Source organism: Chiloscyllium punctatum, chromosome 11 (assembly GCF_047496795.1).
Source record: "Chiloscyllium punctatum isolate Juve2018m chromosome 11, sChiPun1.3, whole genome shotgun sequence".
Taxonomy (NCBI): Eukaryota; Metazoa; Chordata; class Chondrichthyes; order Orectolobiformes; family Hemiscylliidae; genus Chiloscyllium; species Chiloscyllium punctatum.
This window is the reverse complement of record NC_092749.1, coordinates 12,475,054-12,501,583: the sequence shown is the minus strand read 5'-3', so window position 1 is coordinate 12,501,583 and position 26,530 is coordinate 12,475,054. Positions and strand designations below refer to the sequence as shown.

The 26,530-nt window shown below is 43.4% G+C and overlaps 1 protein-coding gene across 3 annotated transcripts in view; it reads left to right on the top strand.

The window, feature by feature from the left end:
- aig1 (androgen-induced 1 (H. sapiens)) overlaps positions 1–26,530 on the top strand; it is a 171,492-nt gene that overhangs the window by 38,126 nt on the left and 106,836 nt on the right. Inside the window, exon 2 of one of the 3 annotated variants that reach the window (XM_072580301.1) lies at positions 7,353–7,596. The exons of the other annotated variants lie outside the window; for them this stretch is intronic. Within the exon in view, the coding sequence (XP_072436402.1) occupies positions 7,353–7,376 (24 nt within the window). The 3' untranslated portion in view covers positions 7,377–7,596. Of the gene's footprint in view, positions 1–7,352; positions 7,597–26,530 lie in introns of those variants that run through there. 3 annotated transcript variants of the gene reach the window in all.

Below are 26,530 nucleotides of genomic sequence, written 5' to 3'. Positions count from 1 at the left end.
CGACCAGATATAACAACCCAATCTAGTCCCACCTGCCGGCACCCAGCCCATATCCCTCCAAACCCTTCCTATTCATAGACCCATCCAAATGCCTCTTAAATGTTGCAATTGTACCAGCTACCACCACATCCTCTGGCAGCTCATTCCATACATGTACCACTCTCTGCGTGAAAAAGTTGCCCCTTAGGTCTCTTTTATATCTTTCCCCTCTCACCCTAAACCTATGACCTCTAGTTCTGGACTCCCCAACCCCAGGGAAAAGACTTTGCCTATTTATCCTATCCATGCCCCTCATAATTTTGTAAACCTCTATTAGGTCACCCCTCAGCCTCCGACGCTCCAGGGAAAACAGCCCCAGCCTGTTCAGCCTCTCCCTGTAGCTCAGATCCTCCAACCCTGGCAACATCCTTGTAAATCCTTTCTGAACCCTTTCAAGTTTCACAACGTCTTTCCGATAGGAAAGAGACCAGAATTGCACGCAATATTCCAACAGTGGCCTAACCAATGTCCTGTACAGCCACAACATGACCTCCCAACTCCTGTACTCAATACTCTGACCAATAAAGGAAAGCATACCAAACGCCTTCTTCACTATCCTATCTACCTGCGACTCCACTTTCAAGGAGCTATGAACCTTCACTCCAAGGTCTCTTTGTTCAGCAAAACTCCGTAGGACCTTACCATTAAGTGTATAAGTCCTGCTAAGATTTGCTTTCCCAAAATGCAGCACCTCGCATTAACTGAATTAAACTCCATCTGTCACTTCTCAGCCCATTGGCCCATCTGGTCAAGATCCTGTTGTAATCTGAGGTAACCTTCTTTGCTGTCCACTACACCTCCAATTTTGGTGTCATCTGGAAACTTACTAACTGTACCTCTTATGCTCGCATCCAAATAATTTATGTAAATGACAAAAAGTAGAGAGCCCAGCACCGATCCTTGTGTCACTCCACTGGTCACAGGCCTCCAGTCTGAAAAACAACCCTCCACCTTTGAGCCAGTTCTGTATCTCATTGGCTAGTTCTTCCTGTATTCCATGAGATCTAATCTTGCTAATCAGTCTCCCATGGGGAACCTTGTCGAATGCCTTACTGAAGTCCATATAGATCACATCTACTGCTCTGCCCTCATCAATCTTATTTGTTACTTCATCAAAAAATTCAATCAAGTTTGTGAGACATGATTTCCCATACACAAAGCCATGTTGACTTCCCGAATCAGTCCTTGCCTTTCCAAATACATGTACATCCTGTCCCTCAGGATTCCCTCCAACAATTTGCCCTCCACCGAGGTCAGGCTCACTGGTCTATAGTCCTTACCATCCTTCTTAAACTGTGGCACCATGTTTGCCAACTTCCAATCTTCCGGCACCTCACCTGTGACTATCGATGATACAAATATCTCAGCAAGAGGCCTAGCAATCACTTCTCTAGCTTCCAACAGAGTTCTCGAGTACACCTGATCAGGTCCTGGGAATTGATCCACCTTTAACCGTTTCAAGACATCCAGCACTTCCTCCTCTGTAATCTGGACATTTTGCAAGATGTCACCATCTATTTCCCTACAGTCTATACCTTTCATATCCTTTTCCACAGTAAATACTGATGCAAAGTATTCATTTAGTATCTCCCCCATTTTCTGTGTAGAGTAATTTGGTCCAGGTTGCTATGGTGAATCAACCTTGTCGTACTGACTGTGTATCTCAGCAAGATTTTGGGATTGAGAATAATCTATTTCTGTACAACAAACCCCAGAACAGGCCAGGAATACTTCAACCAAGTCGCAGTGTATTTTACTCATTGTTTCTCAATGTTGAAGGGAACACACTTCAATTTGCAAACTCCTCCTGGTGAATGCTGGAGGACCATTGGCAAGTTAGTCTTTATTTATCATAAAATGCTAAAATGTTCTCTGGAAAATATTAAGTTCTCATCCTTAATAATAAAAATTCCTTTGAGTGAATAATGCACACAGATATTTATGAAAAAGTAAAAGATTTGTGTACTTATCAAGATAAATCCAGGAGCTCTCCAGGAAATTAAACCTAAGGAATGTATGAATCATCTGAAAGCTTGGTACCTTCTGTTCCTTGCCAGCAGGATTCCATAATCTCCACAGGCTGGAATGAACCTTTGAGATAGGAATACAGGAATAGGAATAGACCATTCAGCCCCTCGAGCCTGTTGTGCTATTCAATGAGATCATGTCTGATCTATCACCATATACTGGCCTTCGGCCCATATACTTTACACCTTTGCTTTTAAAAAAAACTGGATTAGTGGTGCTGGAAGAGCACAGCAGTTCAGGCAGCATCCAACGAGCAGCGAAATCGACGTTTCGGGCAAAAGCCCTTCATCAGGAATTAAGGCGGTGAGCCTGAAGCGTGGAGAGATAAGCGAGAGGAGGGTGGGGGTGGGGAGAGAGTAGCATGGAGTACAATGGGTGAGTGGGGGAGGAGATGAAGGTGATAGGTCAAGGAGGAGAGGGTGGAGTGGATAGGTGGAAAAGAAGATAGGCAGGTCGGACAGTCCGGACAAGTCAAGGCGACAGTTACTGAGCTGGAAGTTTGAAACTAGGATCCAAAAACTTCCAGCTCAGTAACTGTCTCCTTGACTTGTCCGGACTTGTCCGACCTGCCTATCTCCTTTTCCACCTATCCACTCCACCCTTCCCTCCCTGACCTATCACCTTCATCTCCTCCCCCACTCACCCATTGTACTCTATGCTACTCTCTCCCCACCCCTACCCTCCTCTAGCTTATCTCTCCACGCTTCAGGCTCACTGCCTTTATTCCTGATGAAGGGCTTTTGCCCGAAACGTTGATTTCGCTGCTCGTTGGATGCTGCCTGAACTGCTGTGCTCTTCCAGCACCACTAATCCAGTATTTGGTTTTCAGCATCTGCAGTCATTGTTTTTACCTTAAAAAAAAACTATCTACCTCCGATTTAAAACTAGCAACTGATCTTGCCTCAAGTCACAGAATCATACAGCACGGAAACAGACCCTTTGGTCCACCAGGCGAAAGTGCGTAGTGCAAATGCTCGAGATTAGAGTCAAGATTAGAATGGTGCTGGAAAAGAACAGCAGGTTAGGCAGCATCCGAGGAGCAGGAAAATTGACGTTTTGGGCAAAAGCACTTCATCAGGAATCTGCCCTTCTTGATGACGGGCTTTTGCCCGAAATATCGATTTTCCTGCTCCTCGGATGCTGCCTGACCTGCTGTGCTTTTCCAGCACAACTTCACCCTTTGGTCTGCCAGTCTATGCCACCCATTATCTCAAACTAAACTAGTGCCGCCTGCCAATGCTTGGCACACATCCCTCCAAATATTTCTTATTCATATATTTATCTCAATGTCTTTTAAATGTTGTAACTGTACCCACATCCATCATTTCCTCTGAAGGTTCATTCCACACACAACTAACTCTGTGCAAAAGAATTGCCCCTCGTGTCTTTTTTAAATCATTCTCCTCTCAGCTTAAGAATATGCCCAACAGCCATTTGTGGAAAAGTCTGCCACCATTTGTTTGTTGAAGTGCTTCCTAACATCTCTCCTGGAATGGTCTAGTTCTAATTCTCAGACTATGCCCCCTAGTTCTAAAATCCCCAACCAGATGAAACAGTTCATCTTTATCTAACCTGTTTTTTTCTATTCATATCTTGAAGACTTTGACCAGATCACTCCTTAACCATCTAAATTCTTAGGAAAACAGGTCTAATTAGTATAATCTCTCTTTATAATTTAACCCTTGTAATCCAGGTATCATTCTTGTAAACCTGCATTGTACTCCCTCCATGGCCAATATATCCATTCAACCGTGTGGTGCCCACATCTGCTTCCTGTACTCCAAGTGGGATCTAACCAGAGATTTTATAGCCGCAACATAACTTCTGCTTCCTTACACTCCAGTCTTGTCGATATAAAGGCCATCATTTCATTGACCACCTTGAGTATTTGCCAACAGGTTTAACTGGGAGCACTAGCTTTCAGAGTGCTGCTCCTTCATCAGGTGGTTATAGAGTCCACAACTGTAAGACACAGAATTTATAGTAAACGTTACAGCACTTTTGCAATAAATTCTGTGTCTTACAATTGTGTTCTCCACAACCACCCGATGAAGGAGCGGCGCTCCAAAAGCTAGTGCTTCCAATTAAACCTGTTGGACTACAACCTGGTGTTGTGTGATTTTTAACTTTGTACACCCCAGTCCAACAGCGGCATCTCCAAATCTTGATTATTTGCTATTGTGTATAGCTATCTTCCGTGCATCCCATCAAGCGCTTGAAATGTCTTTGGCATTACATTGAACAATGTGTTGAAGGTTGAAGCATTCTGTTGCACAAAAGACAATATTAATATGAAACATGGGAGTGGACATAGCACAATGAGTCTGCTCCATCATTCAGCGAGATCAGGGCTGATCTGATAATTGTCAACTGCACTTTCCTGTCTTTTCCCGATAACCCTTCCTTCCCTAACCAATTAAAAATCTGTCCATATCAGCCTTGAATATATTTAATGACCCAACCTCTGTGAAAGAATTCCACAGATTCACTAATCTTTTAGAAGAAAAAATGGTGTCCTCATTTCTGTTTTAAATGGGCAATGCCTTTTTCTGAGATTATATTTACTGGTCCCCGATTCTCCCACAAGAAGAAACAATCTCTCAGCATCTACCCTGTCATTCTTGAGCTTCTAAACTTTCTAAAGTCCAAAGGGTGCAGGCCTGACAAACTCAACCTCTCCTCATAAAACAGTCCCTCTATACCTGGAATCAACTTGGTGAACCATCTCTGGGCTATCCTCAATGCCTGTACATCTTTCCTTGGATATGTGGGGGCTTGGGGAGTGCTCGAAACTGTTCACAGTTTAGGGTGTAGGTTTGTTTACTGAGCTGTAGGTTTGATATCCAGATGTTTCATTACCTGGCTAGGTAACATCATCAGTGGCGACCTCCAAGTGAAGTGAAGCTGTTGTCTCCTGCTTCTATTTATATGTTTGTTCTGGAGGGGATTTGTGGTGATGTCATTTCCTGTTCGTTTTCTGAGGGATTGATAGATGGTATCTAGGTCTATGTGTTTGTTTATGGCGTTGTGGTTGGAATACCAGGCCTCTAGGAATTCTCTGGCATGTCTTTGCTTAGCCTGTCCCAGGATAGATGTGTTGTCCCAGTTGAAATGGGGGTTTTTTCCATCCATGTGTAGGGCTACTAGGAGGAAGAAACCGACAACAAACTCGCATTCCTGGACGTCACAGTCGAAAGAAAGGACAGCGGAGATCTACAAACCTGCGTATACAGAAAACCGACAAACACTGACCAAATACTTAACTACACCAGCAACCATCCCAACACACACAAACGAAGCTGTATCCGAACACTATTCCAATGAGCCACCTCACACTGCAGCACAGATGAACTTTGGAAAACAGAGGAGAACCACCTATACAACGTATTCAAGAAGAACGGATACTCAAAAAATACAGTGCGCAGATTCCTCAAGAACAAACCACGACAAGCAGACCAAACACAGCCAGAAACCCTAACCACCTTACCATACATCAAAGAAGTTTCAGAAATGACAGCCAGACTACTAAGACCCCTCAGAATCCTAGTAGCACACAAACCCACCAACACTCTCAAACAAAAACTAACAAACTTCAAAGACCCAGTACAACCCATGGACAAAACCAACGTCGTCTCCAAAATTCCATGCAAGGACTGCCACAAACACTATGTAGGACAAACAGGAAGAAAGTTAGCCACCAGGATACCAGCTAGCCACAAAAAGACACGACCCTCTCTCCCTAGTACACGGATCCCCTACACACGGATGAAAAAAAAACCCACCATTTCAACTGGGACAACACATCTATCCTGGGACAGGCTAAGCAAAGACATGCCAGAGAATTCCGAGAGGCCTGGCACTCCAACCACAACGCCATAAACAAACACGTAGATCTAGATAGCATCTATCAACCCCTCAGAAAACGAACAGGAAATGGCATCACCACAAACCCCAGGAACCCCATCCAGGACAAACATAAATAGAAAGCAGGAGACAACAGCTTCGCTTCACTTGGAGGTCGCCACTGATGATGTTACCGAGCCAGGTAATGAAACGTCTGGATATCAAACCTACAGCTCAGCGAGCAAACCTACACCCTGAACCTCAATCTGAGCTACAGACCTTCACAAACCTTGCAAAAACTGTTCACAGTATTCCAACTGTGCTCTGATCAATGCTTTGTACAGTTTTAGCATGACGTCAGATTTTTTTTATTCACTGATGGGATGTCAGTATTTATTCACCCATCTCTAATTGCCCAGACGACACTTAAGAGTCAGACCCACGTTAGCTGTGGGACTGGAGTCATATGTCAGCTAGACCAGAGGGCAGTTAAGAGTCAACTACATTGTTGTGGGTCTAGAGTTACATGCAGGCCAGACCAGGTAAGGATGGCAGCTTCCTTCCCTAAAGAACATTATTGAACCAGATAGGCTTTTCCAGTAATCTACAATGGTCACCATGAGACTCCCGATTCCAGTTTTTTATTGAATTTAAATTCCGCCATGGCAGTATTAAAACTTGGGTTCCAGAACATTACCTGTATCTCTGGGGGAGGGTGATGCCCTAGGAGTTTTATCCTTGGACAATTATTCCAGAGACCCAGGTAACCTTCTGTAGATCAGGGCTCAAACCGCACCCTAGTAAATGGTGGAATTTGAATTCAATATTAAAAAGGAATTAGGAGTCTGATGGTGACCATGTAACCATTGGCAATTATGGGGGGAGAAAACCCATCTGGTTCACCAATGCCCTTTAGAGAAGGAAATCTGCCATCCTTACCTGGTCTGGCCTGCATGTAACTCCAGACCCACAGCAATATGGTTGACTCTTAACTGCCCTCTGGGCAATTAGGGATGGGCAATAAACGCTAGCCCAGCCAGTGACACCAACATTCTGTAAATTCATCAAAAAAAAGACTAGCAGTAACACCACAAGGCCATCACCTCCCCTACAATTTATTTTTATCCTCCATTCCCTTTGAAATAAATGCCAACCTTCCAATTACCTTCCTTATGACCCACTGAGAGCTAGGGTTAGCATTATAATTTTAATCATTTTGCTGATTTCTCTGACAGCCCAGCCCCCTCAGGTAATGATGCTCTGAGTCATACAAACCTAAAAGCTTCCAGGTTTTTTGTTGTTAACTAGCTGATGGGCGCACGGTTGTTGTGATTGCAGTCAGCAGCGTCTCTAGTGTTGCATCTCACCGACGCGGCATGCCAACACTTCATCCAGGGAAATGCGGTGGGTACCAACAACACTGACCATCTCGATTCCAACAGGAGCCGGCTGCTCGGGGATCGTGAGCCATCGCTCAAGAACCAGGGCACATGCTTTTCTGGAACAGGAACAGAAATTGCTGGAGGATCTCCGCAGCTCTGGCAGTATGCGTGGAAAGAGAAACAAAGTTAACATCTTGAGTCTGGTGAAGGCTAGACAAAGCTGGGATTTAATGCTGCTGGGGAGTGGCGGGGAACGAAGTGAGGTGGGGGAATGTTTCTAGCCCTTTCTGTCAAGTTTGGTATCAGTCAGTGAGAGGATTAAAAACTTGAAGACAAGTTGGTGAAAAGCTTTGACTGTCACTCCTTGGAAAGACGCATGGGTCCATTACCATCGCCAGACTCCCTTCAAAGTCTCTTTGAAAGAGCCAGTGCAGATTTGATGGGCTGAATGGCCTCCTCCTGTGCTGTATCATTCTGTGATTCACAGAGACGTCAGTTGGAATTGGCAATACATCACTGACCTTTACTGTCACTTGGATCAAAGTCTTGACACTCACGACTGACAGTGTCCTGGCGTGACCCACAGTAATTCTGGGAAGTGGCTCACTATCATATTCCTGAGTGTTTCTGTGGAAGGGCATTAAATACTGGTTTTGCCAAAGACGCCCACATCCCAAGAATGAATCTTTATGCAACAAAACAGCAGCATAAATACATACTGTCACATGCGAAGCTGACTTGATTATAGGAAAAGGTTCCAAAGTCATCTCAGCTATAAGCAGCATCTTAATAATGATCTTGTTCCCTGTCACTGTAATGTTGCGGCCCTGTCATTGTTAAGCTGACATTCTCTCGATTCTTAAAACTGAGCTCCAGGTGCTTTAGAATTATTTAGATTTTCTGAAGTTCTATGAGTCATCCATGTTTATTTTTTACTGCTTTCAATGTGGCACCGCTGATGTGTCCTCTCTCAGACCTACCTAGCTGAATAACGCGTCGGTACATTGCATTTCAAAAACCGTATTTTAAAAAATGATTTTTTTTCTGTAAATTACAACTTCTTGATCCTGTGTACTCACCGCTAAATGTCTCAGTCTTCAGTTCATGTAGAATTGAAAGGATCAAAGTTTTGCCAAACCTGGATTGAACCTTGGTTAGACCACAATGAAAGTATGGCATGCATTTCTGATAACCATGTTAAAAAAAATGAGGTACTGAAGAGGTAGCGGAGAAGATTTACAAGCATGATGTGGCTGTGAAAATTGAAAGCAAAAGCTTCCCTGATGGTGACTATGAAACCAATATTCATTGTTATAAAGTCCCATCTAATCCCCTATCGTGAAGGAAATCTGCTGTCCTTGCTTGGTCTGGCCTACAAATGACTCTACACCAATAGCAATGTGGCCAACTCTGAATTGCCCTCTGAAATGGCCTCTGCAAGCCAGTTCAAGACCAATTAGGGATGGCTTATGAAGGTTGGCTCGGCCAATGATGTCTATATCTCATGAAAGAACGTTAAAAAAAATTGACACCAGGAAAGGGTCGATTGACCTGTGACTCCTTTCTCTTGAGAAAAGAAGGGTGGTCTAATAAGTATCTTTAAAATAAAGCAAGATTATGCTATAGTGGAATTAGAGAGAACACTTTCTCTTGTGCAGGCTAGTATAACTGAGAATTTCAATATCAGATAGTAATCAAGAAATCCAATGGAGAATTCAGAAGAAACTTCTCCCAAAGAGTGTGGAAAATGTGATACTCACCGCCACATGGAACAAAATAATGTCACTGTAATTCCAGAGGATCATAGGCCTGCTCTCTCATCAGAGAGTGACGACTTGTAGTGAGTTTAATCTGAGGGTCACCAGACCTCAGGTGAGGGGAGTGGCTAAGAAGGTTTGACCTTCATGGTGATCTCAGCTGGTGTGGAAATTAGACCTGGGCTGTTGGTCATCACTGTATCCTGAGTCTGGTTGAGGTTCTGATCAATGGTAACCCCCCCAGGATGTTGAATCCCCACTATCCAGATCTTGAGGGTTGCCACGAATTGAAACTCAGCTGGACTCACCATGTAAACACAGTGGCAGATCAGATACTAGGAATATTGTCGTGAATAACTCACCTCCTAACTCCCCAAAGCCTGTCCACCACCTACAAGGCACAAGTCAGGAGTGTGATGGAATACTCCCACTTGCCTGGATGGGCTCCAACAACACTCAAGAAGCTTGACACCATCCAGGACAAAGCAGCCCGTTCGACTGATACCACATCCACAAACATCCACTCCTTCCACCACTGACGCTCAGTAACAGCCATGTGTACCGTTGATAAAATGCGCTGCAGAAATTCATCAAAAATCCCAAGACAGCATTTTCCAAACTCATAATCACTTCTATCTAGACGGACAAGGGCAGAATTTACATGGGAACACCACCCTTTGCATGTTCCCCTTCAAGCCACTTATGATCCTGACTTGGAAATATATTGCTGTTCCTTCACTGCCGCTGGGTTGAAATCCTGGAATTCCCTCCCTAATGGCATTGTGAGTTTACCCACAGCACATAGACTGCAGCTTCTTGAGGACAACTAGGGACAGGCAATAAATGTTGGCCCAGCCAGTGGCGCCCACGTCACACAAGGGAATAAACAAAAACTGTCACAAACCAGCCATAAGACCATATGAAATAGGAGCAGGAGTAGGTCATTTCGTCCCGAAGCCATTCAATAGGATCAGCAGCCAACTGAGCTGATTGACCCCCAGTTGAAGTAAATGGTGTTGATGCCTTTACAAAATCAAAGTAAGTATATGAGAAGGAAGGGAATAGGGGGTGACCTTAGTAGTTTATATGAGGAATGATGGGACGAGGCTAGGGGATTGATGATAGAAACAGGGAGGCTGTTTCCAGTGGCAGCATGAAACTAGAACCAGGGGGCATCACCTCAAAGTAAGGGAGATGCAGATTTAGGACGGAGTTGACGAGGAACACCTTCACCCAAAGGGTTGTGAATCTGTGGAATTCCCTGCCCAGTTGAGACAAAAAAAGCTGCAGATGCTGGAACCCAAGGTCGACAGGCAGGAGGCTGGAAGAACACAGCAGACCAGGCAACATCAGGAGGTGGACAAGTCGATGTTTCAGGACTTCTGAAGAAGGGATACACCCGAAACGTTGACTTCTCCCCCTCCTGATGCTGCCTGGCTTGCTGTGTTCTTCTAGCCTTCTGTCTGTCTACAGTGAAGCAGTTGAGGCTACCTCATTGAATATTTTTCAGGCAAAGATATATGTATATTTTTTTTTGAACAGTAAAGGAATTAAAGGTTATGGTGAGAGGGTGGGTAAGTGGAGCTCAGTCCATGAAAAGATCAACCATGATCTTATTGAATGGCAGAGCAGGCTCGAGGGGCCAGACGGCCTACTCCTGCTCCTATTCCTAATGTTGTTATATTCTAACAAGCATGGACTGGCTGGGTCTGAATGGTCTCTTTCTGTGCTGTATATCCCATGTAATATTTTTCTTCACTGCTGTGCAGCATCTGCAAAAACAGAGAGAAAATCATTTTGGATTCCCACAGCATTCACTTTGCAGCCTGACTTCCTCCCAACCCATCCTTGGCTTCATTACTCGTTCTTGGCTTTGGTTTCAGACTTCCAGCATTTATGTCATCAGCTCAGCTGCTTTTACATAGTACGGGAGCGCCTTTCCCAAACCGTACAGGCAGATCCAGAACGTTGCTTTGGGATTTCATTCAACTTTTCAGATATTACTCAGAGCAAAAGAATGTGCTAATGCTACTCCCTGTCTCAATGATTCTGTTCTGTGCTCTTTCCACGCACAGCACTGTCACCAGCACCACAAATCTCACATTAATTGTCAGCTTTTGAGAACGGTATGGTTGGTTATGCCAGGATTGGAAAACAGCATCAACAAAGCATTAGGGCCAAGAATATTATATACCTGGGCTTGTGATACACATTCATTCAAGTAGAGACAGGGAGGATGTGTGAGAGATGGACTCCCATGTGGAATGGGTAAGGGGTCAGTTTATCAAATGATTAAGGATTTATTAAGTCGTTTTTAAAACCTTGTTCCTCACTTTGCTTTCCTTTCCTTAGTCTTGTCCTCTTGTGTTATTTTCCACTCCAAAATGTAGATCCTCACCAATAATGCATCATACCTGGCTACCAGGAGCTGTCTGGAAGTAGCCCAGAGTGACTTTCTCTTGATTTCTATTTGAAATACAAGCCTCTGAGAGTTGAGATGTTTTACTGTATCATGGTGGGGGGTCTGCATAAATACAATTTATGAGTAACTTTGAAAATGGGTGCAGGAGTAGGCCATTCGGCCATTCGAGCCTGCTCTGGCATTCAATATGATCAGGGCTGATCAAATAAATCACCCCCCTGTTCCTATGTTCTGTACTCTTGATCCCTTTGGCCCTAAGACTTATACCTAACTCCATCTTGAAAGCATTCAATGTTTTGACTTCAAATACATTCGGTGGCAAAGAATTCTACAGGCTCCCCATTCTCAGGTGAAGACATTTCTCCTCATCTCAGTCCCAAATGGCCCACCTGATAACCTTAGACTACGTCCCCTGTTCCTGGATACCCCACTGGTTGGGAACATCCTTCCTTCATTTACCCGGTCTAGTCCTGTTAGACTTTTACAGGTTTCTATGAGACCTATCCCTCATTCTTCTAAACTCTGGTGAATGTAGTCCTAACCGATCCAATCTTTCCATGTACATCAGTCCTGCCTTCTCAGGAAGCAGTCTGGTAAACCTCTGTTGCACTCCCTCCATTGCAAGAACATCCTTCCTCAGAAAAGGAGATCAAAACAGCACACAATACTCTGGGTGTGATCTCACACCTGGGTGTGGTGCAGCAAGACAGCTCTACTCCTGTACACAAATCCTCTTGCTAAAAAGGCCAACATATTACTTACCTTCTTCACTGCCTGCTACTCTGTAATGCTTACCTTCAGCAATTGGTGTATAAGGATACCCAGATCAATTTACACCTCTCCCTTTCCATACCTATCACCTTTCAGATAGTAATAAGTCTTTCTGATTTTGTTACCAAAAATGGATAATCTTACATTTCATCATAGAAAATAGTAACAGGAGTAGGCCATTCAGCCCTTCAAGAGTGCTTTGCCATTCAATATGATCTTGGCTGATCATCCAATGTAGTACCATGTTGCTGCTTTCTCCTCAGACCTTTTGGTCCCTTTCGGCCTTCGAACTAGATCTGTCTCCTCCTCCTTCATCTGCCATGCATTTACCCACTCACTCAACTTGATTAATTCACACTGAGGCCCCCCCTCCCCCACATCCTCCTCACAGCTCACCATCCCACCCAGCTTTGTGCTGTGTGTAACCTTGCTGATATTACATTTAGTTCCCTGATGTTCACTGTGAATAGCTGGGTCTACCTGTGGTATCTCACTTGTCACTGCCTGCTACTTGGATTCTTGTTGTTGGAAAAGTTACTGTAGGTTCCTGTTGAGAATGCCCTGCCAACAGGAAAACTCACCCACTGAAAATCTGGCCACGTACTCTACATAATCAATGGGGAAAAAAAATGGTGCATAATATTTGAAAAGATTTTCATAATCCAAAGATAAGATTTATCACTAGCTGGACTGATCATTGTAAAATTATAGCTTTTCTCTCTGAGAATCGTTTCTATCCTATTTCCTTTCTGTCTGCAGGATCAAATGAAGTTCAGTGCTGTCCATGTCTGATTCTCTGAAATCTCCCTAAATCTGTCCACCTTTCAATTACTCCCTCCTCCATCAATTGCAATGGCTCTGCAATAGCTACTATCAATTCTGAAGAAGGGTCACTGGACTCAAAATGTCAACTCCACTTCTCTCTCACAGTTGTTGCCAGACCTGCTGAGTTTCTCCAACAATTTCTGGTTTTGTTTCAGATTTTCAGCATCCACAGTTCTTTGCAGTTAACCGATGTCACCAAAATTATCTCTGTAAATTGGCCATGCTTTTGGTCCCTTGTCCTAATTTTACCAGCAGTGACTCACTGTCAAATCTTGATTGATGACTCTTCTGTCAGGGATTCTGGGATATCGCATGATGTTAAATTTAAGATTATCAGTTAGGACCACTGCGTATTTCATCTGCGTTTGTCAGTGGTGACATGTTTTCTCACATTAGGGACTCTGTCCTGTGTAGATAAAAGGACTCTGTATACACATTTCATCACGTTCATTGGAAAAGGATTATAGGAACTGCCAATCTCTGCAGCACTCCCTGTGGTGACATCCTGACCAATCAGATTCTACCTGCCTAGTCTGAGGTTAGTTATCAAGTGAAGATTGACAGTTAAAAGATACTTTGGTATTTCCATGCCAACCATGGTCCAAAATCAGAAATCACACAACACCAAGTTATAGTCCAACAGGTTTATTTGAATCTCAAGCTTTCAGAATACTGCTCTTTCAAGAGTGATTTCAAATAAACGTGTTGGACTATAACCTGGTGTTTGGTTTCTTGCATCCCTGTCCTGTTGCATCCAAGACAAAAAACACATTTTTTAGCAATGTTTGTTTTAAGGGTGTTCTGTGAGTGCAAGTTCTTGTTGATGTTTGGCAGCACATTCAGTTGTACTGTTTTTCTGATCTGGGTATCTTGGGCAATATTCTCTCCAATTTCCCTTCACTGTGCGTGACTCCCTGATGCATTGTCTAATGCCCTGTACAATCCCTATAAGGTTCCTGCATGTCAATGCATGCTTGCTTCTGGCTTATTTATTCACTAGCTGCTGGGTAGCCACGGTGCTAAGTGACAGCATTGATGTCAAGTCTTTATAAATCTGAACATTTACTACAAAATGCCAATTTTTAAACATTTTTCATATGACAATTTATGATACTGCATAAGTACACACTGCATAATTATATTAAAGTTAACTTAAAGAAATGTAAGGAGAATTTATCTAACTTTTTCAAAATTAATAAGTTAGTTCTAATGAGGTTTTCCTTCCATAGACTGGCTGAACTCATTTGATTTTATCAGTTTACCAGTCACTTCTGACTTGTTACAGGGAAGTGAAGCATTTCATTATAAATCTTCAATATGTTTTTCAGGTCAAACTGTTCCAAGTTCAAAACAGGCATGTTCTCAAAAACTCCATCGAATGTCCTCCCTCATCTGAACTGAACACACATTCCGTCATGCCCCACTCTGCTGTCAAAGCAAACCTTACAGCTGCTGGAAATATGCAAAAAATAAAGATCGAATTTGTTGTAAATGCTCAGTAATTCTGGCAGCATCTGCGAAGAGAGAGACAGAGTTAAAGTTTGTGGTCAATGATCTTCGTTTCAAACTGATAAACACATTCTCCTCTGTTCCACGGTCTAGTGGAGTTCTGACAACAATTTGGAAGATTGACACTATTTAGGTCGAGGTAGCCCACTTGATTCAGACCCATCTGTTGACTTCAATATCCATTTCAATGTCATAGAGTTGCAGCAGTGTGTACCATCTACAAGATGCACAGCTACAACCCATCAATGCTCCATTGACAGCACTTCCCAAGCTCACAACTTCTACCACGTAGAAGGACGATGGCAGCGATTACATAGGATAGCCCTTGCTCACCCTACCCCTAACCCTAACCACCAACTGCAAGTTCCTCTTCAAGCCATTTACTATCCAGACTTGGAAATATATCCTCATTTTTTCAGTGTTGCTCAGTCAAAATCCTGAAACACCTTCCCCATCCAATGGCATTGTGTATCTATCTAGAGCACACAGACTACAGCAGCTCAAGAGAGCAGCTCACCACCACCTTCTGAAGGGCAATTAGGGTGAATTCCCCTCTTGGTGAAGATATCAATATTTGCCTATTTCTATTTCTTTTCAATGTCTGGCAAACAAAATTGTAGAAATTCTTTTCTCGTTCTCCTTTAGTTGCGTGAGAATCAGAGCCTATTATTTATATTCCACCAACTGTAGCTTTTTAAAATTCATTCATGGGATGAGAGCGTACCTGGCCAGGACAGCATTTATAGCCCATCCCTAATTGCCCAGAGAGCAGTGAAGTGTCAACCACATTGCAGTAGGTCTGGAGTCACATGACAGCAGTTTCCCTCCCTGAAAGATATTGGTGAACCAGATGGGCTTTTCCAAAAGCAGGTCATCATTAGACTTTAATTCCAGACATTTTTTTTTCGTTTAATTCAAATTCCACCATCTGCCATGACAGGATTTGAACCCAGGTCCCCAGAACATTATCTGTGACCATTTTTTTTGGTAACCTGATCTATTGTGGGATTGTCCAAGGGAAGAGACATTGTTGATACATTGTCTTGGAAACAAATGGTCTTTTTCATTTGTATGAATGACTACCTTGTGTTTACTCATTGGTAGAGGGAACCTGGTACCTGTTTCTGCCAATTTCCACTTGTCCAGTCCGTATTTTATATAGAATGTGATTAGTCTAGTTCTCCAAACACCTTTGCTCAGATTCACATTCTCAGGCCTCCTAGCTCAGAGACAGGGATACTAACACTACCACATGAGCCCTCATTTAAAACTTTATCCTGTTGCACTTGGCAACAGATGCTAGTCTGCTGGTTGCTTAATCTCTTCGTTCAAACAAATGCAATGCATCTGGACGTTGTGCAGAATTTGGATCATAATTCCCCAAAGCTGTTTTATAAAAACATCCCTTTTGACATAGAATTGATCTCTCAGTTGTACTACAACAACAACAGCTTGCTTCGACATAGCATTTGGAATTGAAACACATCCCAAGGGTGCTTATCAGGAGAATCACAAAATCAAACATATTGTAAAATCTTGTGCTATTTTCCTTCAGAGGCAGCTCACCACCACCTTCTGAAGGGCAACTAGGGTGAATTCCCCTCTTGGTGAAGAAATCAATATTTGCCTATTTCTATTTGTATTCAATGTCTGGCAAACAAGATTGTAGAAATTCTTCTCTCTCTTCCTTAGTTGCGTGAGAATCAGAGCCTATTATTTATATTCCACCAACTGTAGCTTTTTTTAATTCATTCATGGGATGAGGGCGTACCTGGCCAGGACAGCATTTATTGCCCATCCCTAATTGCCCAGAGAACAGTGAAGTGTCAACCACTTTGCAGTGAGTCTGGAGTCACATGACAGCAGTTTCCCTCCCTGAAGGACACTGGTGAACCAGATGGGCTTTTCTTAAAACAGGCAATGTTTGGCATGGTCATCATTAGACTCTAATTCCAATCATTCCTTTTCATTGAATTCAAATTCCATCATCTGCCACGACAGGATTTGAACCTAGGTCCCCAGAATGTTATCTGAGTCTCCAGATTAACAGTTCAGCAAAAATATCTCAAGGCCATTGCTTTCCCTTCAAGTAATGAGCTCAGCCAGGGAGACTTCATCGATTTAAGGCTGGTCTTCATTGAAATGAATTCTGAATTTTTTACTTAGATTAGATTCGCTACAGTGGGGAAATAGGCCATTTGGCCCAACCAGTCCACACCGAGCCTCCAACTAGTAATCCACCCAGACCCATTTCCCTCTGAATGATGCACGTAACACTATGGATAATTCAGCATGGCCAATTCACCTGACCTGCACATTTTTGGACTGTGGGAGGAAACCAGAGCACCCGGAGGAAATCCACGCAAATACAGGGAGAATGTGTAAACTCCACACAGTCACCTGAGGCTAGAATCGAACCCAGGTATCTGATGCGGTGAGGCAGTAGTGCTAATCACTGAGCCAGAGTACCACATAATGGTATGAGCCTTCAGATGGATGACACTCTGGATGAGCAATGTCCTGAAACTGTATTAGTGGAGCGAATGATTTCCTTCAGGGAAAATTGTATCTATTTCATTTCTTGTCAAATAAACAATGAGGAACCCAATGAAGGAGACAACTGCTGAGTAATTTCAGCGTGTAAGGTATGCATTGTCCCAGGCAGTCTCTGGATTAGTGGTGCTGGAAGAGCACAGCAGTTCAGGCAGCATCCAAGGAGCAGTAAAATCGACGTTTCGGGCAAAAGCCCTTCATCAGGAACTGTGGAAACAAACTGAATGGAAGGCTTCCTGTTCAATGTGACTCGAGGTACGTGGGCTAACTTCAATTGTGTCTGTCCCATCTGGGATGGGAAAGGGTCAAAAAAGCAGAGAGCCGGCTGGACCTCTGTTCCCTGTCTGGTCATACCTGCTACCAATTTATTAAGGGCGTCCAAAGGGGCACTGATGCGACCTGAAACAACTCATGAATCTTATTAAATTATGCAAGTCAGCACACCGTGATGTTCCTAGGACGTCAGTTGCCATTATGTGTTATAATGATGTAGAATCAGTGGAAAGAGTGACTATTCTTCCCCTTGAGTGCAAACCAGAACATTTACATCAACGGACTGAGGTGGAGAGGATGGAGAGTGCCAAGGCCCTAGGAGTGATGGTAACAAACAATCTGTCCTGGAATTCCCATGTAGATGCAACGGTCAAGAAGGCACAACAATGCCTCTTCTTCCTCAGGAGGCATGGGAAATCCAGCATGCCCATAAGGACCCTCACCAATCTTTACAGATGCCCCATTGAAAGTATACTGTCTGGGTGCATAACAGCCTGGTATGGCAACTGCTCTGCCCAGGATCATAAGAAACTTACAGGAAGTTGTGTGCACAGCCCAGACCATCACGGAAGCCAACCTCCCATCCATGGACTCCATTTCAATTAGATTAGATTCCCTACAGTGTGGAAACAGGCCCTTTGGCCCAACCAGTCCACACCGACCCTCCAAAGAGTAACCCACCCAGATCCATTTCCCTTTGACTAATGCACCTAACACTATGGGCAGTTTAGCATGGCCAATTCACCTGACCTGTACATCTTTGGTCTGTGGGAGGAAACCGGAGCCCCTGGAGGAAACCCACGCAGACACAGGGAAAATGTGCAAACTCCACACAGACAGTCGCCCGAGGCTGGAATCGAACCTGGGACACTGGTGCTGTGAGGCAGTAGTGCTAACAACTCGCTGCCACAGAAAGGCTGCCAAACTCATCATAGACCCCTCCCACCCCAGTAATAGTCTCTTCTAACCTCTTCCATCAGGCAGAAGATACAGAAGCTTAAACACACAAACCTACATGTTCATAAAACAGTGTTTCCCCACTATTGCTAGACTGCGAAATGGATGTCTCAAATTTCAAATCTAATGTTGACCTTGTGAATCTCCTGTGCAGCCATAACTTCATATGCCTTGCTCTGTCTAAGCACCCTATGATCTGCCTGTCCTTGTATGCCATGTTCAGCCTGTACTGCACACAAACAAAACTTTTCACTGTACTTAGGTACATGTGATAATAGTCAATCAAATCGAATCAAATCAAATCAAATTGGGGCAACTGAAGACAAAGTCTTTGGTGAGCGTGCCAAAACTCGCTCCAAAACAAGGTGGGGAGTATCAATTAGTTCCTTTTTGTGTAATTATAGGTCAAGGGCTTTCTCCCAGCTCTACCTCTACTCCGAAAAAAGGATCTATATTGCCACCCAATGCCACCCCACCCAGATCCTCACTAATACTGAGAATATAAAAGGGTCGAGGGAGAACATAGATTTAGGAATTGCTAAGAGAAACCAAACTAACTCTTTTAACATGGCGAATTACTGGGATCTGGAACACACTGTCTGAAAAAAATATAAAATATGGACTGGACGAGTGGGAATTGGCAGAAACAGGTACCAGGTTCCCTCTACCAATGAGTAAACACAAGCTAGTCATCCATACAAATGACAAAGACTATTTGTTTCCAAGGCAATGTATCAACAATGTCTCTTCCCTTGGACAATCCCACAATAGATCAAGTTACCAAAAATATTGTCACAGCCCCATCACTTGAAATCTTCAAGACCCATCTCTCGGCCTCCGACTTGTGCCAACTGATTCTCTATCAGCTCAAAAATGAAGAATTGTGGGATTCATGTTTAACAAATCAGAAGGCAGCTCATACCTATATGTCAGTGACCATAGTAACTCATTGTGCATCTTAATGAAACATAGATTATATATTCAACAAGAATAAATTGAGAATAGGGAAGACCGAGGGTGTATCCAAAGGAATGAGACCTTTTATCCTGTATAACTATCGCCTTTTGCCCCTTGTACAAAAACACTCCCTTGCTGCACTTACCCAAAGAGCTTCTGGAATCCTTTCCCAACCCAATCCGCAAGCTGTTAAATATCTGGTGTCCAGGTTTTGCAGTAAGATTGTAAAGGGTATTGCTTTGTCACATTATCTGCTTCGGTAGTGCCTGTCTCCCAGACAGACCCATCTGTTCCTCCACCTGTACTTTAAAAGCTGTTCCCAGTGGTGAAAACACATTTGTCTTACAAATAAATATCTTTCCTGCTAATGGTAGACTGGAGGATGACAACAGCATCACGCATTCCTCCGTCTTCCCTAGTAGACGATACTATCGAGACTGCAGTGACCCAATTAGTTTCTGCAACTATTTTGATGGGTTCGAGGCAGTTGATCAGTCCAGTGCATGATCTGCTGACTTTAGATCACAAGGTGTAGGAACAGATATAAGCCATTCAGCCCATTGAGTCTGCTCTGTCATTCAATGAGATCATGGCTGATCTGACCATCCTCAAATCCACTTTCCTGACTTCTCACAATAACTCTTGACTCCTTTACTGATTAAAAATGCAGCCTTTAAGACCCAGCCTTGGGGAGGTCACAGCCTCGTGGTATTAGTACTGAACTGTAATTCCAGAGAGTCAGATAATGTCCTGCGTTTGAATCCTGCCACAGCAGATGGTGGATTGTGAATTCCATAAAAATTTGGAATAAAGAGTCTAATGATGACCATGAATCCATTGCCAGTTATCAGGAGAGGGGAGAAACAACTCATCTGGTTCACTGAAGCCCTTTTGGGAAGGAAACTGCCATCCTTACCGTGTCCAGCTTACATTTGACTCCAAGCCCACAGCAAAATGGTTGACTCTTTACTGGGGGCATATTGGGGAATAGCAATAAATGCTGGCCGAACCAGTGATACACTCATCCCATGAATACATTTTTAAAAACATGTTAGAAGGAAAGCTGCTGTTTGGATTTTTGATTGGAAATCATTATTATTCAAGCAATTGAATTACAATGTGCAAAAATTATATTTAAAAAGCTGAATGCATTCACCTTACTGTCTTACTGAGATCATGTGGCAGGTAATGTTCGCAATGTATAACTCCTGTGCATCTCATAACTGTAACTGGGCAGGCTCTTTCGGATATTGTGTCTCATTTCAATCTGTTTTGCTCTTGTGCAATGCAGTCAGAACCCAGACCAACAAGCAAATATCTCACTACTGCTTTCCAGGACACACTGTCTCTGAGGACACACTCTGACTGGCAAGGGTGGAGGTCCATAGTCAGTGGCAAATACCTGACTGTGGACAGGAAACAAGGCAAGGACATACCCTATTGTTGTAATGTCCATGGGGATACTCCTGCTTCCCATATGGGCCCCTGGTTTTCACACTCTTCTCCTCCTGTGAATGGTTGATCTTCCACATTTTATCTTCCATAAAGTTGCAGCCATCCAAAGCTCTGTAGCCTGTGTCTTAACTTACACCAATTTCCGATCCCTGATTAAATCTGAGCTCATTGACCTACGTTGGTTCCTGGTTAGGCAATGATTTAATTTTAAAATTCCCGCCTTAAATGTAGAAACTTAGAAGATAGGAGCAGAAGGAGGCCATTCAGCCCTTTGAGCCTGCTCCACCATTCATCACCAACATGAGTGATCATCCAACTCAATAGCCTAATCCTGCTTTCTCCCATAACCTTTGATCCCGATCGTCCCATGTGCTAAATCTAGCAGCCTCTTAAATACACTCAATGTTTTGGCATCAACTACCTCCTGTGATAATGAATTCCACAGGCTCACCACTCTTTGGGTGATGAAATGTCTCCTCATCTCTGTTCTAAATTGTCCACCCGAATCCTCAGATTGTGATTCCCAGTTCTGGACACAGCCACCATCGGAAACATCCTAACTGCATCTACTCTGTCTAGTCCTGTTAGAGTTTTATATATCTTCATTTTCAAATCCTTCCATTACCCCCCTCTGCTTCTCTACCTCCCTCCAGCACACAGCCCCCTCCAAGATAGTATTTTTCTCATTCAGATCTCTTGCGAACTCCTTGCTGTTTCTTCAGTAGTGGACGGGTTGGACCGAAGGGTCTGTTTCCATGCTGTACATCTCTATGACTCTAATCAATCAAAACCTGCATCCCCATTCTAAGTGATTAAAGACTTAACACAATCTAGGTTTGTTCAGTACATCTCATCAGTTGTATGACACTTTGATCTTTCAATTGCTTGGGACCCAAAGTTCTGGAATACCCTGCCTCTCCACCTCACTTTTCCCCTTGTGGAGGTGCCGGTGTTGGACTGGGGTGGACAAAGTTAAAAATCACATAACACCAGGTTATAGTTCAACAGGTTTGTTTGGAATTACAAGCTTTTGGAGCACTGCAGGATCATAGGACACAGAATTTATAGTGAAAGATCAAAGTGTCATACAACTGATGAGATGTACTGAACAAACCTAGATTGTGTTAAGTCTGAAATCACTTAGAATGGGGATGCAGGTTTTGATTGATTAGAGTCATAGAGATGTACAGCATGGAAACAGACCCTTCGGTCCAACCTGTCTATGCTGACCAGATATCCCAACCCAAACTAGTCCCACCTGCCAGCACCCGGCCCATATCCCTCCAAATCCTTCCTATTCCTATACTCATCCAAATGCCTCTTAAATGCTACAATTGTACCAGTCTCCTCCACTTCCTCTGGCAGCTCAGATTAATATTTACATATTTACATATTAATGAATCAAAATCTGCATCCCCATTCTGAGTGCTTGAAAATCTAACAGCAGTCTAGGTTTGTTGAATACATCGCATCAGTTGTATGACACTTTGGTCTTTTCCAATAAATTCCATGCCCTATGATCCTGCCGCACTAGCTACTTGACGAAGGAGCATCGCTCCGAAAGCTTGTATAGAGGAACTTTGATTATCCAGCATTCGAAAAACTAAATTTCCAATTATCTGAACAAGATCGCAAGGTCCCAATGCATGACTAGCTATGTTATCCAACATCAATTATCCAGGATTCGATTAACCAAACAAAATACTCCCCGCACATGTCCTTCGGATAATCGAGATTCCAAATAAACCTGTTAAGACTATAACCCAGTGTTGTGTGATTTTCGACTTTCTCCTTCAAGACATTCCTTGCTTCTTTGTCCAGCTTGTGATTGTCTTGTATTTTACCTTCTTATTTGTTTTGGTGTCATAAATCTCTCAGTGTTCCTGAGAAAAAACTTGGGCTGTCCTTCTCCTTGAAGTGTCGAATCCACTGGCTAAGGCTTCACTTGGGCTTTGGACTCCCATCTATGTCTGGTAAAACTATGCCATGCCAAGAGGTATGTTCATGAACAAACTGTAACTAAATTATGGAACCTCTTTTTGGTTAGTTGGATTGGGTTGCTATTTTAGATTTACTGCAGGTAAAGGTTCATTTTAACCTCTCACTCAAACAGACTCTTCATCCACACCGATCAGACAACTGAACCTGACTGAGTCCCATTTGCCAGCATTTGGCCCATATCCCTCTAAACCCTTCCTGTTCATATACCCATCCAGATGTCTTTTAAATGTTGCAATTGTACCAGCCTCCACTACTTCCTCTGGCAGTTCATTCCATACATGTACCACCGTCTGCAGGAAATATTTGCCCCTGAGGTCCCTTTTATATCTTTCCCCTCTCAGCTTAAGCCAATGCCCTCTAATTCTGGACTCCCCTATCCATGTCAGTCATGATTTTATAAAACTCTATCAGGTAATTCCTCAGACTCTGACACTTATGGGGAAAAAAGCCCCAGCTTATTCAGCCTCTCCCTATAATTTAACAGCAATGATAGGAACCAGGAACATGTGGATCTCATTGACTATAAGATTTTTAACTGGGGTATATCAGGGAGCCCTGGCTGACAGATATAAGCAAGAGATTATCCGTTGCTCCCGATGCGGTCTCCTCTACATTGGGGAGACTGACTGGCAGAGTGCTTTAGGGAACATCTCCGGGACACCCGCACCAATCAACCCCACCGCCCTGTGGCTGCACATTTCAACTTCCCCTCCCGCTCTGCTGAGGACATGCAGGTCCTGGGCCTCCTCCATCATCACTCCCTCACCACCTGACGCCTGGAGGAAGAACGCCTCATATTCCGCCTCAAAACACTTCAACCCCAGGGCATCAATGTGGACTTCACCAGTTTCCTCATTTCCCCTCCCCCCACCTTACCTCAGTTCCAACCTTCCAGCTCAGCACCGTCCTCATGACCTGTCTCACCTGTCAATCTTCCCTCCCACCTATCCGCTCCACCCCCCCTGACCTATCACTTTTATCCCCACCTCCATCCACCTATTGTACTCTTAACTACCTTCTCCCCAGCCCCACCTCCCTCCCATTTATCTCTCCCCGCAAGAGGCTCCTGGCCTCATTCCTGATGAAGGGCTTTTGCCCGAAACATCGATTTTCCTGCTCCTCGGATGCTGCCTGACCTGCTGTGTTTTTCCAGCACCACACTAATCTTGACTCTGATCTCCAGCATCTGCAGTCCTCACTTTTGCCTCAGAGATTCAGAGAACCTCCTTGATCTTGGGAGTGGCTCTGAGCTGGCTAGTCAGAACCCATGTACTGTGCACTTGAAAATAAAGGGAGACTTGATGATGGGATACTGGTCTCAGTGTAGGTATTTCATCAGGCCTCCAGTCTACATTTTTAGAAATTTGCAACCTTACCTTTTGAGATGTATGGTTTTGCTAGGATTAGATGTAGGGCAAAAAGAGCCACACACTCCTGTTTGAAAAGCTTGGAGTTCTGAACGTTCTAATGTTTGCGTTGCATTCTGGGAACAGGAGTTGGCCATTCAGCCCTTCGAGACTGTCCCACCATTCAATGAGATCATGGCTGGTCCGTGGCCTAACTCCCTGACTTTAGCCCATAGCCCTTAACACCTTTGCTTAAAAAAAAACGATGTCAGATTTAAACTGAACAACTGATTCAGCATCCACTGCCATTAGTGGAAGAGAGTTCCAAACCTCCTTTTGTATCAAAGTGCTTCCTAACATCTCTCCTATACATTGGCTGCACCAGTCCGCCCCCTGTTTCTGTGTTCCATGACTTTATGACACTTCTCATCACGCACTTCGTTATTTTATGCTTTTTGGAGGAGAGGCAGCTGAAGGGCAGCTTGATCGAGGTGCACAGATTCTGACAGGTTTGGATAGGGTAGAGACAATTAGCTGATGGTGAAAGGACTGTATACCAAGCGATAAGTGAGGTAATTTCAATGAGTGGCCCTTATGATGAAGGATCATTGTACCCTATTATCATTGTTGTTAAACTTAGGAGCTAAAATAGACAAAACAATACTTGGTTTTAAATTCGACTTGTGTTTCTATGTTGTATGGGTCCGGAAGGAAAAAAGCGTAGTTTAAATTTTAAATTACGTTCATGCACTAGGTGTCTGAAAGTTTAAGTGAGACTGTAAACAAATATCCTTGAAGGGAATAGTTTATTACTTGATAAAACAAAGAGTAAAGTTAGAAAAATATCCAGCTGTTGCCGAGCAAAAAGATATCCTTCGGCAAAGGATGGAGTGATTGAACAGCTTCTCTTTAGCAAGAGAGAACCATTCAGAAGTACAGTGCATGTGCAGTTTTATTTCAGACAGAAGAAGGTTATTCAGGGAGAAAAAGACTCTTAAGAGCAACAATGCAGTTTTGCAGTCTCCATTACAGTCAGTTCAGGAGAAACATCCTGAGTGGTTTAACACTCAGAGAAAGCTCCAAAAACAAAGACTGGGAAAGAGACGTTTAAGAAATCGTACTTGACTCTATGTTAGGAAAGAAGTGAATTGTGTTAGTGGATTGTTTAAAAGTTTCATTAAGAGACATTAAACTGGCAGTGTCATAATTGGGTGAATGCAGCTGTTTGCCAGAAAGAAACCAAGCACAGCTGTACCACTGAACAAAGACCTTTAACCCTTCACTGGGGTTTAAATATCTGTAAGGTCATTGTTGAGAGTAAAAAAATTGAATTGTCATTTCTAAGAATTCTAACAAGACTGTTTCAGCTCAATCTCGGATAGTATAAAATAGTTTTTGTTCCTGTTGTAAATATGCTCAGTGACCGACCAGTGCAGTAACCAAGTGTGAAAATAAAACCCCTGGCTATGAGCCAGATTTCCTTTTGGGATCTGACCTATCCGGCATTACCATCAGTTGAGATTACACCACAATGATCTGGAATTTTCTGCCAATGAGTACGATGGAAAAGCTGACAATGTCTAAAGAAAATTGGATGGGTATGAAAGGAAAGTTGACTTGTTGTGGGGATAGATCTGATGAATGGGACTGACTAGATTGCTCAACAGAGAGCCGACATGGGCTGAATGGTCATCGCCTGTAGAACTAACATTCTTTACAGGGTTCGATAAGTTTGAGGCAGGAAATAGAAATGCACAGATTTAAGTACTGAGTGCACATGAGGTGGCAAGTGCAATCAATTGGAGGGTGAGCCTGGATTATGATGGAAGGTTTTGGACCTGAACCGTTACTCTGTTGATCTCTCCAATGATGGTGCGAGAGCTGCTGAGGATTTTCAGCATTTTCCATTTCTCGTTACCTAAAACAGTATCGAGGTGTACAAGATGTTGAGAGGCACACATAGCGTGAATAACCAGAGACATTTTCCCAGTGCAGAAATGGCTATCATGACGGGGCATAATTTTAAGGTCATTGGAGGAAAGTTTAGGGGAGATTAGAGAGGCAGGTTCTTTACACAGAGAGTGGTGGGTGCATGGAATGCACTGCTAGCAGTCAGATACATGAGGGACATTAAAACAACTCTTGGATAGGGACTTGGATAATCGTACAATGTAGGGTATCTAGGTTAGTCTGATCTTAAAGTAGGATAAAAGGCCAGCATAACGTGAGGGCCAAAGGGACTATGTTCTATGTTCTAATATGTTCTGTCCTTGGCTCCTCTGCTGAACAAAGCAAGATGTTCTTATTGGCAGCACCAGGTACTCGGAAAATGGCCATTCTTCAGAAACACTCAGTATCATCAGGGCAGCATTGCCAAGGATGATCATGGCACCTCCTAAAATTCAAACACAA